The following is a 20,170-nucleotide window of genomic DNA, read 5'->3' as shown; positions in this document are numbered from 1 at the left end:
ATAACCGACGTAGGACAGAACAGAATGGGGAGTATAAATACACAAGGGAGATGAGGGAACTAGTTAGACACAGGTGGGGTAGATAAATTAATCAGTGACAAATGAGCACAGGTGAAGAACATAATTGTGGGACAGAACATAATTGTGTATATATATATATATATATATATATATATATATATATATATATATATATATATATATATATGCATAATTATGCAAAGTACACATACATACTGTATATTATGTAAACAGAAAGGGATGTGATTTATTTACCTGTATATATATTTAAGATAATACAGTTCAATATATAAAAATATGCCAAGTACATAAACATTTTAGAGTGATGATGCAAATAATTTGTTGAATAAGTTGAAAATGGACACTTTGAACTCATTCATGGAAATGATTTACCACTTACTAACATTTCTGTTGCTACTGAAACCCAGCTCTTGTTAGTTTACATATTCATACTTTTTCCTTTGGTCTCTAAACCATTTGGCAAGGGCTGCTGTCACCTGCCGCTGTTTTTATGTGTGTTTTGTGAAATCTGCCCAGAATATTTAAGTGGTTTACCCTCACGCTTCAGTGGGGCAACACGAGAGAGGGAGTGTGAGAAGGAGAGAGCGACAGCGAACGGAGGAGAGGTAAGGGAAGCCGAAAAGGACAGAGAAATTGACTGAGAGAAGAAAAATACAGCTTAGAGCAGCGGGTGCCGTGGAATTGCATACTTCGCTCGGGGTTGTGTATGTGCTGCAAAGACTTAACATATAAGAGCAAGAAGGACAAAGTGAACAACAGGCGGGTAAAACACGCTGTAGCACAAGTGGACTCTCATACTTTGCTGCACTGACAACTCAGATCCGCGTAGATCCACAATGTCAGTTCTTATTGCCACTCAACTAAAGATCGACACCAGCACTTCATTTAGAAAGGTAAGGCCTTGCATGTGTAGCATTTATATCAATCATTCTGCAAACCTCATTATGGATTCAAAATTGCAAGATTGATGTTTGTGATACTACAAGTTAAACCCTTGTGAAGAGAATATGCTAAAGCACAAAAGGTTTTGATTACAGAATTTGGCCCCATTAGGAACCCATCAAGAACATTCTCATGTTGTAAGACATTACCAAACTCTTGAAGTGTACAGCTGATAGAACTACAGAAATGAAGGTTTCATATAGCACTATATATTGGATATGGTTGCTCAAACATCTTCAATGACACTTCTGTTTGTTGTAATTAAACTCTTCAGTAGCTAATTATATGACTTTTTCTATACCGTCTCAGTGCTTCTGATTACTTGCAAATGAACAAAATTTAAATAGAGGTGGACTATTTCAATTTCACTTAAACCGCTTCAAGCTTTTTAGTCTCCTGTGCCAATACATAATAATAACAGGCACATTAATGCAGAACCAAAAAGAGGATAAAATAACTTCTTGTTAAACCCAAGGCTGAAATGCCTTCTGCAATCCATTGAGACTCAATGCTTATCACACCCTGCAGCACAGGCGACATTGATACACCGCACATCAGTTACGGTGTTCACTGAATGCTACAGGAAAATCTTTTTAGGGTTCACCTGAAGGAAGTGACCCTCTGAAAGACTTGCATTGCGTAGAGTTTCTAATACATTTGTCTAATCCTACACTCTCTATAGATGTCTCTGTCTAATTTACTCACTCATCATTTACTCCCACAGTCTGCTCCATATCATCCTTGGATAAGTTTCAATTTCACTGGCACCTTATCTTGGACATTTTAAAATTGGATTTGAAGGCTGTATGATGTGCTCTCTCAAAAAAAGAGGAAAAATTCAGTAAACAGAAAAATCTTCAGTGTGAACGCATCCTCATTTCCATGCTCAGTTTCATGCAACTTGCTGCAGAAGAGGGAGATTAAAGATGAAAGTCAAAGTCAATAGGCATATATGGAGGTTCTGAATGTCAGACTGTAGTTTTCCTATATGCCCTGTAAGAATAATGATTAACCATTCATAACACAATTTTAATCAAAGCTTTATAAGTAGTTGAATGAATAAATTGCCTGCTCTTGCAATCAGTTGACTCTGCATAAGGGAACAATTTTCACATACCTCAGGTGGAGAGAATAGGCAAAAAATTAAACTTCCTGTTGGCCTTGCATTCCTGAAAGTTTTAACAGTTTAACAAGTTTTAAAAAGGTCAATTTGTATGGTGCTTCTTATTGGTTTATTTAAATGAATTAAATTATTAAAGGATTAAAGGGATTTATGGAAATAAAGGGAAAAATAAGAATGGTAAAAGTTCCAGCTCTAAGTAAACTATTTGCAAACAATATATATACAGGCTTCAAACACAAAGATATAAAACTGTAATTTTTTGTGAAGAATCAACAACAAGTGGGACATAATCATGAAGTGGAACGAAATTTATTGGATATTTCAAACTTTTTTAACAAATCAAAAACTGAAAAATTGGGCATGCAAAATTATTCGGCCCCCTTAAGTTAATACTTTGTAGCGCCAACTTTTGCTGCGATTACAGCTGTAAGTCGCTTTGGGTATGTCTCTATCAGTTTTGCACATCGAGAGACTGAAATTTTTGCCCATTCCTCCTTGTAGAACAGCTCGAACTCAGTGAGGTTGGATGGAGAACAGCAGTTTTCAGTTCTTTCCACAGATTCTCGATTGGATTCAGGTCTGGACTTTGACTTTGGCCATTCTAACACCTGGATATGTTTATTTTTGAATCAGTCCATTGTAGATTTTGCTTCATGTTTTGGATCATTGTCTTGTTGGAAAACAAATCTCCATCCCAGTCTCAGGTCTTTTGCAGACTCCATCAGGTTTTCGTCCAGAATGGTCCTGTATTTGGCTCCATCCATCTTCCCATCAATTTTAACCATCTTCCCTGTCCCTGCTGAAGAAAATCAGGCCCAAACCATGATGCTGCCACCACCATGTTTGACAGTGGAGATGGTGTGTTCAGGTTAATGAGCTGTGTTGCTTTTTCGCCAAACATAATGTTTTGCATTGTTGCCAAAAAGATCCATTTTGGTTTCATCTGACCAGAGCACCTTCTTCCACATGTTTGGTGTGTCTCCCAGGTGGCTTGTGGCAAATTTTAAACAACACTTTTTATGAATATCTTTAAGAAATGGCTTTCTTTTTGTCATTCTTCCATAAAGGCCAGATTTGTGCAGTATATGACTGATTGTTGTCCTATGGACAGAGTCTCCCACCTCAGGTGTAGATCTCTGCAGTTCATCCAGAGTGATCATGCAACTCTTGGCTGCATCTCTGATCAGTCTTCTCCTTGTGTGAGCTAAAAGTTTAGAGGGACGGCCAGATCTTGGTAGATTTGCAGTGGTCTGATACTCCTTGGGATGTTTAAAGCTTGGGAAATCTTTTGGTATCCAAATCCGGCTTTAAACTTCTCCACAACAGTATCTCGGACCTGCCTGGTGTGTTCCTTATTCTTCATGATGCTCTCTGCGCTTTAAATGGACCTCTGAGACTATCACAGTGCAGGTGCATTTATACGGAGACTTGATTACACACAGGTGGATTCTATTTATCATCATTAGTCATTTAGGTCAACATTGGATCATTCAGAGATCCTCACTGAACTTCTGGAGAGAGTTTGCTGCACTGAAAGTTAAGGGGCCCAATCATTTTGCATGCCCAATTTTTCAATTTTTGATTTGTTAAAAAAAGTTTCAAATATCCAATAAATTTCATTCCACTTAATGATTGTGTCCGACTTGTTGTTGATTCTTCAAAAAAAATTACAGTTTTATATCTTTATGTTTGAAGCCTGAAATGTGGCAAAATGTCGCAAAGTTCAAGAGGGGCGAATACTTTCGCAAAGCACTGTATATATACATATATATATATAAATAAATAAATAAATAAATAAATAAATATATATATATATATATATATATATATATATATATATATATATATATATATATATATATATATATATATATATATATATATATATGCTATATTCACTATGGTATTTTCATCTGCCTAACATTTAAAAATGCAAAATGTTTCTTGTCATGCCAAATTGAGTTATGACTTATATAAATAATGTCATATTTTCAAAAACAATGAAATTTCATTAATAAAAACGACAAGTAGTTTGCATCACTCGATATAACTGTTGGTCGCTAAATGTTTTTATCGTAAAACAGTTGTCAGATATTAAATGTTTAGCTACTTACCTTTTACGATGCACTTTTGCACTGCTATAAACTGAAGCCTCCGCGCGTCGATGGCCGGTCCTAGTATCTAAACAATCAAATTATACTTCAAATATTTTTACCCCAAAGTTAGTTTATGTCATTGTAGGCATATTTATCATTTAATTTCAACTGTTCGTTTTTTAAATACTTTTAGTTTTAGTTATTTTAGTTATTTGGTGCCATAAAAACGGGGGTATGACCTCATGATTGACAGCTGAGATCGACGTCTTGTCTGAGTGAAGTTGTCTGACTTTTTTCGGGATTTTTGGGAGCAGATTGGAGCTTTAGCTTTAATTTCTACATTTCCTTAACTCTTTATTTCACACCAACATAATTATTTTTTCTGCATCTGTAAAAGTGTGGGCGGGCTTTGGATATCGTGGCTGTACTTCCTGCTCTCTACTGCGCAACTCCGGTCCCAAAATCCGGTCCCAAGATGTCAGTGCCGTGCGGGGCGTCTGAAAGCTTCAACTCTGGTCGGATGAAGTCGCGTTGTGCATATTTTTTTGCGGTTTATGAGATGATGATCGTTGAGGCAGACCAACCTAAACATTTAACATATTGTCATCCTAGCAACAAACAGACATTGTGCAATAGAGTACAGCAGAGCAGCATCAAGAAGGGAGGCAGTTTGGGTATTTCTAATTATTCGGGGGACTCAATGTGTGTGGTGGTTACGGCTTAAAATTAAAAAAGGATTCGAGTAAATGAAAGAAAGTAGTGCAGCAACACCATGCTTTATTAAGAAAGGTCAGGTTTATTAGCCTGACGTGGTCATACTCAATTCTAGTTGAGTCTGATACTGCTCCATTGGGCTGCAATTATGGGGCGTATTTCAACCGAACCAGGAAAGACATCAATTGTATAGACCTACAGCCAATCAGAGCAATGGAGTGACGCATAACGTTAGTTGTCAAATGTCAACAGAACTCAAACTGCACTATTTTGCCAAGTCTGCGGTTTACCCACAGGTTGTTTTCCTTGTCTGCGGATTGGAATGTGAATTTTAGCAGTCAATCTTGCCAAAATTACCTTGCCCAAAAGAAAAAATATATATATTGTTCTTCTTTTGGGCTAGTAGTAGGAGGGTTTTGTTGTAAAAACTGGGCAACCCTGTCTGCATGCACGCTGGAATAAGTAACGTTAGAGGAAAAAGATAAGTGTAAACGATCCTAGCCGGTGATGTAAAAAAAGAATTTAAGGATACACTGAGTACTTACCAAAACGATCATAATTTCTGAGAGAAATAATGAAGGTGAATGCTGTTTAGGATAAGAACAAATTCTTTATTTTATGAATTACATTACTGTTTATCATCTGTCCATCATTGTCTAAAGCCCATCCTGACAATTTCATTGGTCCGAACAGTTTCTGTTCGGGCATATTTACTCCTCTATGGATCAAGTCCAGACTGAACTGCCTGAGCTCAAATGTTGTGGGCGGGGCTGTGTTCAGCTGGCATCCAGGCAACAGGTTTATAGGATCCTGTAGCTTAATTGAGAGACAATGTCGCTAGCAGTGCCAAGGTTATGTAACTATTGAAAATATTCAGTATACTGGCAAAATGTATAATTTAAGTGCACTTTAAAGCCACACTTTTTTATTTCAATTTGAATGCAACTGAACGTTAGAAGACAAGAAATGCAAGCTTATCCAAAGCTGTTTGATCTTCTGCTACAAACAAAAGTTGTGTGAACTCTGACAGACATTTAACCAATTTGGATTTCAGAAGCTTGTAAATTCAAAGACCATGAATAGTTTGCATGCTGCATAGTTTTGCTGTGTCGTCAAGGTTATTTTGCATGTCTAAAGCTTAGTGTGGCTGCAGCTTAAGTTACTATTGGATAAAAGCATCTGCCAAACGCACATGTAAATATAGACCAATAATATGGATCATAATTTAATTGGCTTATAGAAAAGGACCATAAATTGTTGATATAGCAAAAATGTAGCACCCTGTTCTATTTATACCATGTTTATATTATGAGATTCGTGCTTATATTGCTGGACAGGTCTGCTTTACATACAGTGAGAGTGAAAAAGAAACATTGAGTAATGAAAAAATGCATACCATTTCCATATATAAAATAGCTGATACTGTGATAGATGTGGTTCATAAAGCATATGTAACACTGTAAACCATTAGGAAAAAAGAATGTTAGAAGTAAAGCTTAGAGTTGACTTGGTTGTAGGCAAAGAAAGAGATACCCTGGACACAAGGCCAGTATGTCACATGACACGAACACATACAGACATATATACATCAAATTCACATTAATACCTATACAGAGAATTGAATGTCTTTACTTCACCTATGTCGATGGATTGTGGAAGACATCAAAGCAGTCAGAAGATACACATATAGTAAACTCCATAAAGAAATACCTCAACCTCAATAAGGACCCAAACTGGGACCTAATTACTGTGAGATGACACTGAGCCACCGTGCCACCAGATGGAGAAAGTGAATTGATAGAAATTAGTATATCCTTGAATGAGTGCTATCATGTTCTACAGTATATGCATTACTAAAGACCCACTGACAATCATACCTTATCAAAAACACTCCTTCAGCTTCCTTTATTTCTTTACATTTAAAATTATTGTTCTGCTTATTCAGCAACTGTCCATTACAGAGGCAGCAAATTGAGATATAGCTCTAAGCCTTGAAGTGATGTTTCTCTGTCATCCTATAAGCTAGGTTGGTATTGCTCAGAGTATTTGTGGAGCGTCCTGACAGATTACTCTATTGATCTTCAGTAGCTGAGGTCTGCTGAACTCTTCACAAAGAGAGATGATCTTTTAAACACAGTTGACAGCTCAAAGATAAATCCACAAACAACCAACTCATCAAATATCAAGCAGTTTACACCTGAGCAAGTCTTTGTTTGTTCGTACTAAACGCTTGTGCCTTTTAAAGAAACCGTCAGTGGCCTATTCTTTTGTACTAGGCATTAACAACTTTCCCAAATTCTAAGTTTCCAAGTTCTCAAATTAATTTTTTTCTTTTTCAATGACATTCAATGTGCCGTTTAGAGAAGTGGAGAGAACATACTATAATACTGTTGATGAAGTAATGTAGCAGTGTTTTTGACATGCCACTCAAATATAGGCTTTGTGCCATAAAGATGACAGTACTTTAATTGCATTCACTTGTGATTGATATTGAGATTGATGCTGAAATTGATCAAAATCTCAGATCATTTGTGATATAAACATGCGAATAGTTAGTTTGCACCACTCACAATATTGGACAGAGAATGAAGCTCCAAACAGCGTGATAACCATTAAGGAATTATGGAGTAAAATTGATTGCGATGAGAGATTCTGTCACTCAAGTCTTCTGCAGCATCCACAACATAACACCATAAAACCTTCAAAAGGACTTTGAAATGCATGTCTGTATGGGATCAATATGGCTGCATCTCAAAAGAAGCAAAATCTCAAGACTTGTCTCATGAAAAAGCCAAGAGCGTAGCTTCCTGATGCCATGCACGATGCCCTGCACAAAGCCCTAAAGGAAATCTCAGAGATTTCTCAGAGCTGAGAAAGTGATGAAAATAAAAATATTCTGTTAAGTGCAGCCACAATATTTGTTATAAGATGCAAGTTTTGTTGTGTTATTTTATTGTATTAGTGATTTGAAATGTAACATGATTATGAACTAACATCGTCAAAGATCACAAACCGATTTTCTAGACTTACATTTCACAGGAAAGACTCTTGGAATTTGCATAAAGCCATGCTTACTTGAATGTGGTTGTTAAAAGAGTTTTAATCATGCAGACACTTTCTTAAGCAACATCCCTGGAGGTCAGGTTAAAAAGTTTATCATCTAGATGCTATGATTAAGGTGTGTCCTTGATAGCGGCCTCTGTAGTTTTGCCTATTTTAACCTGGACAGTCAATTAAACCTGGACACCTTTGTAGCACTGAGTGCATGAATAATGCAGGCTATAAGTTATTCAGCCTCCAGCGCGTCTGTTTTGAGTAAGCACACTTCAGCTGACTGCCTGGTCTGCAAGAAAATGAAAATTACACGTAGTAGAAAGGCAATTAATTGATTCATACGCACTATTTAATTTCCTATGCTTTGAAGAGATATTATATAATGTTTGTGGTACAGTCGGGACCACATTAACAAGAACCGGATGTAGAGTATTTAAGTTTGACTTGATAAGGTACATGGGCTCATAAGTTTATTTTTATATTTTTTATTAAAACGTATTTTGAGTGTTCTAAACCATAGCCATTAGTTTGTGTTTTTTGTATTTTATGGATTATACCACTTAAGAAACGTCATGCAGGTATTCAGAAAACACAAGCATAGAATTCTAAGAATGACCTACAATCTGCCAACAAGAGGAAAAAAAGAGAGAAAAAGCATGAAAAGACTTGAAAGCATAGAAAAATATTTTACCATCAATAAGTTTAGAAATCACATGGAGAATAGAAAGACACTTGCTTTTTCTGGTAGTGCTATATTTACAGAATGGTAATGCTTTTTATCAATTATAGGCCATGAATGTTTTCTGTGCTTTAGAGGGACCTTTAAAAGCCCTGGTGCACATTATGTACAATGTTCTTTTTGCTGAAAAAAAGAAGAACAAACTTATTTTTCATACATCAGTGATGTGCTAGGCTTTGTTTATAGGCTGCAAATATACTATGACCTTTTTGTTGCTTGTTTCTGTTGCTCCATATGGTAATTCATGCAGTTTTGTTGGTCCTGATAAAATAATCATATGGGCCATATGATTAATATATTGTATAAAATTATAAACTTAAAAGCACAATATGTAGGTTTCGCCGCTAGAGGGTGCTTATCCAAAACAATAACAAAGGTGTGAATGACTGTGGAATCCCGGGAGGTGTCGTCTTCACCTCCACAGCCGATGGAATTCATGTTCATGGATGAGTTGATGTATAAAGTTTTGTTAACGTTACTGTGGCATGAAGCAGTGCGGGGCCGAGAGCCTGGGACATTTTGGGCTCTATCATACACCCGGCACAATGCTACGCCAGGTGCAATGCAAGTGTTTTTTGCTAGATTCAGCACGACGCAGTTATCATTTTCACGTCCTCTGCTACGTTGTTTAAACAGCAAATGCACTGACGCCCATCTAAGCGGCCATGGTCGTGCTGGTCTGAAAACGAGGTGTGTTCAGACGCATTGCTATTTTGAGAATAAAAAATATTATTAGTGCAGTATTTTTTGTGTTATTTAAAGAGTGTGTTATTAATATACATCTATAGGTGGGTGCACATATATAGGCGAGTTCGGTCTTGTGATCTTAAAATGGCTGCTGCGTGCGCTTGTCCATTAATGCCACGAGACCGCAGGGTGTCCCATTTGGCCCTGCCCCAACTCACAAGCACCTTTCTTTAAGCTTAAATTACGAATGGGACACCCTACGGTCTTGTGGCCATTGTAAGTCCACAAGACCGAAAGTGCACATGAAGTGGGCCATTTAGGTTTGGGAGTTACGCAGAGGACTTCTAGTCAAAAGCGGCATTACGTCGTGAAAGTGCGGACTCAGAGGAAAACCAGTGCTGGGAAGTGTAGTGCAGTGAAGAAGGACCAGTGAACTTGATATATAGTAATGATTCTTTTTCTGTCGATTAAAGGAGTACTTCAGCACTGGCAAGATGAAGCTGTATTTAAACTGGGTCATTTAAGGAGTAGAAATGTAAAATTATTTTTTAATTTGGTGCTTTCTAGACTGAGAAAAGACAAAAAAATGTATTTTTGTCTCATGGGGATGAAAGAAAACAATTCCCAGAATGCTTCGCTGCCCTACGAGGCCATTCCAAAAGCCACCGCTAGATTACTGAATCACTGATCACTTTCCCACCGTCATCTTCATAAAATCAGTTCAGTTAGAGAACAGACACTACAGTTAAAAAATTAACGTGTGTGTTCAATATGTGATTTAGCCGCTGAGGGAGTCTCACAGCCCAAAACATCAGGAGTCACATTGACAGTCATGGATGAGCTCGTGATGAGAGCTGAGGTAAACGCGACGGCACTCGCGGCATAGATTCACAGCGCATGTTCAGTCTGCTGCGTTTTCAGTTCATGCCTTTGAAAGCTTAACTTTCATAGGAATTAGTTTGAGAAGTTGAAAGACTTACTTTGCCCTGCTGGCGGCACCGTTTAAACATGAATGCCTGAGGCTGCAGCTGGTGGCTGAGTGGTGTGTGATTTCCCATCCCCCATGCTCGAGTTGAAAACATGCGGAAATGGCTCCCTCTGCTGGCTGTAGTCTTTAGCCTCTGGCCAACAATTCCTCCGATGGTGCAAATTGACGATATTTGCGTCATGGGAGGAATTTTTCCAGAAATAAAATGCATAAATCTCTTGTCTCAGGGGGATATGAGGGGGAAAGCACAGTCATTTGAATATACTCCAGGGTTTCTACTGATACAAAGCCATATGCTAATTGCTGAAGTAACTCTTTAATGTATCCAAACAGATGCATAATAAAACACATAATATAATAAAGCATCTTTGGTGTTAAAGTAAAACCAGGAATCAAGGGTAACACGAACTCCATTAAGACTCACTGGTTAAAATTGTGGATTTCTCTGGATTTAAATGTTGGACTAATTAGTGATAATGTAAGTACACAAGTCAACAAAATATATATATAACATTGTTCTAGTGGTTTTGGGATATTTCATATATATAAAAAATCATATTGTGTCTTTAAGTGATCAAATAAGGAAATGTTGTGTATTTTAAACTTTAAATTTAAATATGTTTTGAGCACATATTCCTGAATTTGTGTATTCTTTCCATATTTGTATTGGTTTTGAATTTAATATTTGTACGGAACACCTTTGTGTATTTTAAATGTAGTGTTCATTTTTTATTTTTGTGTTGTATGTAGGGATGCACCGAATATTCGGCAACCGAAATTATTCGGCCGAAAATAGCCAAAAAAAGCACTTTCGGCATTCGGCCGAATAAGTAAAAAGGCCGAATAATTTTGGCCGAACAATGACGTTTTTAATGACGCGATCAAAAAGTAACCCACGTAGAGTGAGAGCTGCGTGCTTTATGCAGCAAACATGTCAGCAGTGTGGAAGCACTGTTTAGTGCTGAAATTTAGTGCTCATGTCATCGATGAGAAGAGGAACCGACTTTCATGTGAGAAAGCAGAGAAGCTACTTTTCATAAAGAAGAACCTGCCACTTTTCCTGAAGAAGTAGGCTAAGTAGGCTTATGTCTAAGACAGTTATTTATTTGTTGTGGGTTCATCCACATTTTTTGCACTATTCAATGCACATTAGTTGTTGTAGACATACAGAGTTACATTCTTTCAGCAGTCAGTTATAGGCCTAACATAGGCTATTCAAGAAGGGGGGCTTCTAAGATGGCCAAATAAAAATATATTTTTTATTTTACTAATTATTTATTTTAAGTTATGTTGTGCTTAGTTTGTATAATATCTGCTGGAATGTTAAAAAAAAATCCAGTGTTAAATAAATATTTTGAAATTGTATTTTTGTTATTTGATTTATTTCTCTGAAAAGCAACACAAAATAGTAAAAAGCAAATTTTTACTATTTAATTATTGTAATGGTAAAAAAAAAAAAGCCAAATAAATGGAAAAAATGCGAAACACCGCGTTCGGTATTCGGCCTTCGGTCTTCGGCCAAGCATTTCATTATTATTCGGTTTCGGCTTCGGCCAAGAATTTCATTTCGGTGCATCCCTAGTTGTATGTACACATTTTAGGTATGCTTACACTAAGTCCATTTTTGTGTAGGGTTTAAATATAGATTTTGAATGTGTACTGTTTGTACACATTTTGTATATGGTTTTAAATGTATTATGTGTGATGTGTATATTGAATTAAATATTTTAAAAAATCTATAAAAATAAATTGTTAACTCATGCTTTTGGGTTACTTTTAACCCAACTGGCAATTTACTAATTTAGTAAATAATGGCACCATCAAAATAAGCCATTTTTGTGATATTTGTTGGATGGTTTCACTTAAACAAAATCAATGCCATTAGATAGTTACAGTAATTGATATTATGAAAATTGTATGCGTTTGTTAAAAATATCGGAATCACTTGTCAACAATCAACTTGGCTAACTTAACTAATGCTCTTTATATCCATCCACAGCAGACAGTCTGTTTAACTTGCACCCTTATATATAAATACATCCCAACACAGTCTTTTTACAATAAAGTACAATTTTATTAAAGTTAAAGTTATTGCATGCAGCACGAGTAACAGTAGGCTATAAGAAGAATGGCCCATTGATATTCAAACCTCTCAGGATTGACACAGTGGTTAGTGAAAGAAAAGCCAACATTGAGACTTGAGAGATTGTTAAACAATTATGTTTCCATTGACCATTGTACTTTAGGGCTTTTGGAAATAAACCTCTCAGATTCATCAGTTCCATCAGTTCATCAGTTCATTCATCCAATGTTTTTTTTCTGCCATAAAGAGTATAAAATAAGCCAGGGTAGATACAATTCTGTACATTTCCTCATCCCGGTCAATATTACTAGATATCCAGCTCATTTCGCGGGAAAATGGCCTTATGGTAACATACGTTGTTGTCCAGGTGCTAAACGCATGACGTAGGGAGTATAGATGTTAAGTCCCAATCGATTTTATTTTCAAATTAAAACGGTTTTTAACGGGTTTCAATGGAAAGCATCAATGAACTTAACCGCATGTCGTTTAACGCAGCCTGGGTTGTCGTATTTCATTTGACCACGGTGTGGCACTCCAGCACTACGCATATGACCTTTCCAGCATTGTTTAGAAGTATAAGAGAAAGGTTATTGCTGAATATTGAAGATTTGTTAGCGTCCATTGACTGAATGAGTGATACAAAGTCTACAGTTTCGGTCAGCGTAGGCTAATTGCTAAGTGAATTTGTGATTTGAGAGATGTGCATGGTGTGTATGTTCTTCATATAAATATCCTGTCAGTAGCCTAGTCACTTTTCATGCAGAACGCGTCTCATCCACACACACACACACACACGGCTCTGCGTAAAGCTCTCACTGCTAGTCTTTCCATCGCTCGCCTCATCCTCTGAAATGCAGTGTGATGTTGTGCTCAGTTTGTACAATCCGTTGAATGAGTGCAGTTTAATATAGGTTATTGTCGCTTTTCTGCAGTCGGGCTATAGGAAACAACGTGCTTTGAATACAGAGCAGACTTTCTCTAGTACCGCCCGGGCTCCAGTCAAAGCCATAAAACAGAGAAATTACCCCAACGGAGCGCATTAGAGATTCATTTCAATTACTGCCTTTCTTCAGAGGACATCGGGCTCTGGGGTATTCGAGAAGAAAAGCGTTTACCTTCTGAGGGAGAGGGACATTAAAACAAAACACATCTAAAGGAGAGCAGCTGATGAGAGATCTCGCGCTTTGAGATGCTTTAGTGGCTTTACCGGACTCATGGCTTCGCTTTACCAGAGATTCACGGGGAAAATAAATACCAACAATTCTTTTCCCCATCCACCTGAAGCCAGTCGTCTCCTGGGTGGACAGGTTCCGGAGGAGGAGAATAAGGCTGGGAAGAGTCCTCATCACCCCTCATCCCGATCTCAGGTCCAGTACCGCAAGAGAAACGCCTGCGAGGAGGAAGACGTAAGAATCGCGCTTTTATTCCCTTTACCCGATGACTGTTTTGTATTCGGGACGATATTTTGAACTTTTGTGTTTTTATAGGGCACAAATATATGTCACAAGAAATGAAGCAGAAGTAAAAGTTGTTAGGCTAAAGGATTGTTCTTGTTGTATTCGCGTGTAATGTTTAATGTCAGAGTTGGTCGTGTAATGTAGGTTACTGGAGCGTCTGTTTTTAACCAGATGTGGTCCAAGAAGGGTTTAAACTATAACACAACTGTTACGGTTCCTGAGGTGGTTTAGTTCTCTAAAAGAAGGCAAAACAAATAGTGAGCAGTAGGTGCTTGTAGCTGAACGCATAACACATAATCCATAGAGTTTTTACGACGCGTCTGCCACATGTTATTTTCACTATTCACTGATTTGACCTTTGAAGACAAGAATGACGTCAGAGCTGACAAAGCGTCACAAATGGTCGCTTTCAACCTTTGTTATCAATATATATCGATGATTCTATAATTGCAGGTAGCCTACATTTGGTGTCCAAATATATATAATTCCTTAATTCACTTTAAATAATGTTAGAGTCTGTGTATTTTTTCCATCATGAATAATTGTAATTCAAAATTTTTTTTTAAAGCCCTAAATTATAAATTTTCTAGTTCTACATGATTGAATTGTTTAAAAATAACTTTTATCTTGTTAAAATGTGTATCCATAAATCGTGCATCAATTCTGTTGCCATACTTTGCCTTTAAATTGATGGAATTATCTCCCACATCTATGTAAGACACAGGAAATGATGTCACTTTTCTCATTGATCAGATCTGAGGCACTGAAAGGTGTGCTCTGTATTAAAGTTCTTACACTAAGAGTTATTTTTTAAAATGTCAAAATTGTTACCATTATGACAAAATGAAAACAGAATTCATCACTGATCACAGTGGGTTGTTTAAAAGTCTTTTAATCATGATTTCATTAGTGCTGTGTGCCCTTAGCATTTATGCTAGCAAGTATTTGGCTAAAAAGTTTAAAACGGTCAATTCTGTTACCGCCAAACTCTATTACCATGTTAGAGTAGTAATGTTGACAGTATGTAACAGAATTGACAGTAACAGAGTTGACAGTTTTTACCCTTAACATTTTGAAATGCAAAATGTATTTCAAATTATAGAATCAATCGCTCACATATGTATCTGTATATGTCCGACTTTGTGTCTGACTTTGGCAAGATTAGCCATATTTGAACTTTATATATATATATATATATATATATATATATATATATATATATATATATATATATATATATATATATATATATATATATATATATATTCATTCATTCATTCATTTAAGAATTGTGGGGGAAAAAGTTGGCATATAAAGTTATAATATGTCTAATCTTTTATTATATTATAATATTTTAAATATTGAACTAAAGGATTTTTTATACTATAAAAATATATAGTATAAAATATATATTGTGTCTGTCCACCAAAGTCAGACATAACCAACATGCAGGAAACCATTTTGTTGATATGTTTAAAGGAAAAAATAAAGATGACCCCTGTAAAACATTTGTTACTGTGTCAATGTCAAAATAATTTCTTTAAAAAATTATACATTTTTTATATTAATTATTAATTTTGCCCTTTTAGCTAATATGAAATGTTAAACCTTGAACCTGTCTCACGTCGGCATATTTTAATAGTAGAGCATGTCTGTTGCTGGTTTATTTCAGTCTTACACACGATGATAAGTGCAAGATTACTTTGTGTCTGTAGGGAATAGCATACTTGGCTAATGGAGGATGTATTCACTTTTTCTTCATTGAAACTGTCTAGACAAATTGTTCATGCTTTGCGGGGTCAAGCCCTACTAGAGCTATCTGCAGATGCTTGTGACTCTTAAAGGTACTGTAAAATAATCTAGACCACTGGTTATTTTATGAAGATTTTGTTTTAGACTACTCAGAACCACAGGTATTATTTTACGAATTAAGAGTAAATCATGGTTTACATAACTAAATTGAAATTTAGTTTGGTTACATGATTATTTTGGTATGTTACATTAAATAGTTCTGAGAGTTTTTCCCTCACAGACAGCATCTGGATCTTTTAACAAGCTTTGGATCCTATTTTTGGGCTAACAAAACAATGGATATTCTGAAGTCAGTCTTGTCAGTCTTTGTATGGTGACTGTCTGTCAAGTGAATTGTGCTGAATAATGAATGAACAAGGCAGTGACAATCAGCACACAGGGGTCTGTCTCAATCAATCCCCTTGATTGTGTTACCTGTTGTGTAATTGTTGTGGATAGAGTTGCGTGGAACAAAAGTTTGGTCCAATGCCAATTCAAAATTTAAATGTGAAATATATATATGTGAAATATATATATGTCAGTCTGGCCTGGAACACATAGGAACATATACACTCACCTAAGAGATTATTAGGAACACCTGTTAAATTTCTCATTAATGTAATTATTTGATCAACCAATCGCATGGCAGAAAATGCCCTTTTTGATGCTAGAGGTCAGAGGAGAATGGGCCGACTGATTCAAGCTGCAAGAAGAGCAACTTTGACTGAAATAACCACTCGTTACAACCGAGGTATGAAGCAAAGCATTTGTGAAGCCACAACATGAACAACCTTGAGGTGGATGGGTACCCACCAGGTACCAACCACCTCCACTACAAATAGGAAAAAGAGGCTACAATTTGCACAAGCTCACCAAAATTGGACAGTTGAAGACTGGAAAAATGTTGGTCTGATGAGTCTCGATTTCTGTTGAGACATTCAGATCGTAGAGTCAGAATTTGGCGTAAACAGAATGAGAACATGGATCTATCATGCCTTGTTACCACTGTGCAGGCTGGTGGGGGTGGTGTAATGGTGTGGGGATGTTTTCTTGGCACACTTTAGGCCCCTTAGTGCCTATTGGGCATTGTTTTAATGACACAGCCTACCTGAGCATTGTTTCTGATCATGTCCATCCCTTTTTGACCACCATGTACCCATCCTCTGATGGCTACTTCCAGCAGGATAATGAACCATGTCACAAAGCTTTTCAAATTAGTTTCTTGAACATTACAATGAGTTCACTGTACTAAAATGGCCCCAACAGTCACCAGATCTCAACCCGATAGAGCATCTTTGGGGTGTGGTGGAAATGGGATGTGCATCCCACAAATCTCCATCAACTGCAAGATCTTTTCAATATGGGCCAACATTGCTAAAGAATGCTTTTAGCACCTTGTTGAATCAATGCCACATATAATTAAGGCAGTTCTGAAGGTGAAATGGGGTCAAACACAGTATTAGTAGGGTGTTCCTAATAATCCTTTAGGTGAGTGTATACAGTTCACTATATTGCAAAAAAGTTTTGGGACAACTGCCTTTACATGTAGCCTATGTGAAAATCAGAACTTAATCCGTAGCGTTTAATATGGCATTGGTCCACCCTTTGCAGCTATAATGGCTTTGACTCTTCTGGGAAGGCTTTCCACAAGCTTTAGTGTGATTATGGGAATTTGGGACCATTCTTCTAGAACAGCATTTTTGTGAAGTCATGCGTTGATGTTGGACGAGAAGGCCTCGCTCACAGTCTCCGCTCTAATTCACCCCAAAGGTGTTCTATCAGGTCGAGGTCAGGATTGAACATAGGACTGAACAAGTTTTGAAGTAGTATTTACTTGTCAAACATGATCCAGTAATCAAACTTAAAAATTTCAAACTGAACTGTATTTTCCCCCCAATGCTTTAATTCTATTTACCTGCTCCAGCTTGCAAAGGCAACTGTAAGCTAGTCAATCATTGGCTGATTTCCCAGTAAAGTGTACTCTTGCTCTGAAATATTCATACATTTTTTAAATTATTGTGTTTTCTTTCTCAATAGTCAGTCAATATGCAGTGATGGTAGGGTCTAGATGATTAGACTATCCAATGACTTCTGATCTACAGGCTGTCAGTGTATAAAGTATCACTCCAGGTTTTTCATCTTGTAATCCCTTGCTCTGTTTGGCAGGGCTGCGAGTATGTACAGTGACCTTAATTAATCATCCATAGGTGGCTGGCCCAGAATAGAGTGACATTCAAAAGGACAGAGGCCTGTAGATATGTTTCCTTTCATGAAGAGAAGCATATTGACTTTCTCTGTATACTCAAGCTGGCGGGCGACAGTCAAAGAACCTGGCTTTGCCTTGTGTCACAGTCCATAATGTGTGACAGACTGGATAAGATCAAGCAGGCTGCCTGAAGACAGGATGTTGAGGATTACAAATCGTGACTTGCATGTTTTGGTTGAAGTCTCGTCATGTGAGCCTCAGGACCCAATGCTGTTTTTTGTACATTTTACTGGCGTACTAACTAAGCCACATGACTAAGTGCATTTGAGTAGGTCAGTCAACACAATCTTTTTAATTAACTCGTCACACACCAGTGAAAATGATAGCGATAGAATGTTGAAATGTCAAATTCGATTGTAGGCTTACATCTTTATATGAATAATGCACATTATAACACTAATGACATGTAAATGAGTACCACACTGCATTACATGGCCTATTCTTGATGGTTTATAGAGTAAACACTTTGTCAAGCAGTTATACTGATAAGGAAAAATATATAAGGTGAAACATTTTTACATACCAAAAACAAAAAATGCTTTTCTAAGCTTTACTGAATACAAACTCTGGCTGGATGTGCTTATCTCCGTAGATCCATTCCAAGAAATTAATCTAGGCCTACACCTAATCTGGTGGTTACATCACATATCTCTGGAGCAAACTCGGGTCATCCAACTATTTCAAAATGTGTAATTTCAGTACACATCCTGAGACAAAATCTTTTATTGGAGGTGTAGTTTGTAATTGTTATATTGTGAAGAAAAACCTACCACACTATAGTGCTTCATAAACCAGTCATAAATTACACTAGACTTTTCGCTCCATTGACGTTTATTCCTAGCCATATGAATACAGGACACTTGAAACGCAAGCTTATGCAGAGAAGTTTTTCATTTCAATGTGAGCAAAGAGGATCCAGTAGAGGATCTAAAAGTCACAGATTGACCTCTTGATGTGAAGATTACATATTTCAAAGTCACAGGTTTAAGGTGCAGCGGGAAAGGGAAGTTTATTGTATATTTTTATTATTATTATTTATTTTTATTATATTTAATGAGCTTTAGCTCCTGTCATATCTATGCCCCTGTCAGTTCAGTTCACATTAGGGAGGGATTGTTTTAAAAGCGGCAGCTGGAATGATACAAGTATGTCTTTTTCAAACAAACAATGATTTATTTCTCATCTACCTGCGATTGATTGGACTATTATTTTTTTATTACATAGTCTGCACGTTACTCACATATGCACATATTGCTGCTGGCTAGCGCAATCCGAATGGCTCCATGAGTTGGTGGGCGGGGCTACTCAACTACATGTGCTTATTATTCTGTAGAGGCATTGGATATTTTTTTGCAAAAGCTCTGCAATTCGGCACTCTAGTAAAGACGCATCACATTTATTTCTATATGACTTTATACAATAGATTGCTTAAAATCAAGCTGCTTTACCATATTAAACATGAAGGACATGTTTTCATCAGAAGGACAACTTCCTTTTCTTCTATAAAGCAGCTCTCCAGTGTGTTCATGATTTCACTCACGGACGTCTGACCTCGACCGACTGAACAGGAGAAATTAATCCGGAAAAGATTTCCACATAAAAGAAGGCGGAGCGTCTCTATAAACGCCTACATATTACGTAATCGCCAGGGCTAGGTGTTAAACAGCTGTGGCAAACTTATGGCCGGATTTTGTTCTAATTGATGTATAACTGGGCCTTTAAAACATTCTTTATATGAAGAGATGCAGTATTCACAAATTGAGCATGAAAGTTCAAAAGTTGAAGAAGACAGAAAGGTTTTAGCATTAAAATTTAAAGTAAGTGACTAGGTTTCTGTGTCACTTACTCACTATTATCACGTTTGAGTTTTCTTATGTTTCTTACTGTGAAAAAGGTAAAGCAGATTATTAATGTTGAAATATGCTTTGTATCAGCTAAGTGTGAGCGACATATCACTGATATGATTTCAGCTGTCTCCCAGAGGACTCGCTCGTAAACGCTTGAGAAGATAAATGTTATTCTTAGCCCCTCATGTTCTCAATCCCATAGACTGGATTTAGAAATATGTCTCACTTTATACTTAAAGTAAGAGACAACAGTATGGCAAAACATTTAGATTTCCCTCATCATTGTTTCTCAGCTTTATGCTTTACACTACACGTGGATAACTCTAATTCTTCAAGTGTCT

General features: G+C 36.8%; 1 protein-coding gene across 3 annotated transcripts in view; it reads left to right on the top strand.

The window, feature by feature from the left end:
• The window catches only part of dpp6b (dipeptidyl-peptidase 6b), a 204,673-nt gene that overhangs the window by 35,519 nt on the left and 148,984 nt on the right, over nt 1-20,170 (top strand). Inside the window, exon 1 of one of the 3 annotated variants that reach the window (XM_067454123.1) lies at nt 864-935. The exons of 1 other annotated variant lie outside the window; for it this stretch is intronic. In XM_067454123.1, the coding sequence (XP_067310224.1) occupies nt 879-935 (57 nt within the window). In that variant the 5' untranslated portion in view covers nt 864-878. Of the gene's footprint in view, nt 1-863; nt 936-13,110; nt 13,875-20,170 lie in introns of those variants that run through there. One more of the 3 variants, XM_067454121.1, reaches the window with a different exon arrangement.

This window comes from Pseudorasbora parva, chromosome 9 (genome assembly GCF_024679245.1).
Source record: "Pseudorasbora parva isolate DD20220531a chromosome 9, ASM2467924v1, whole genome shotgun sequence".
In the NCBI taxonomy this organism is placed as follows: Eukaryota; Metazoa; Chordata; class Actinopteri; order Cypriniformes; family Gobionidae; genus Pseudorasbora; species Pseudorasbora parva.
Note: the sequence above shows the minus strand (reverse complement) of the source record. Positions and strands in the feature narration are given on the sequence as shown.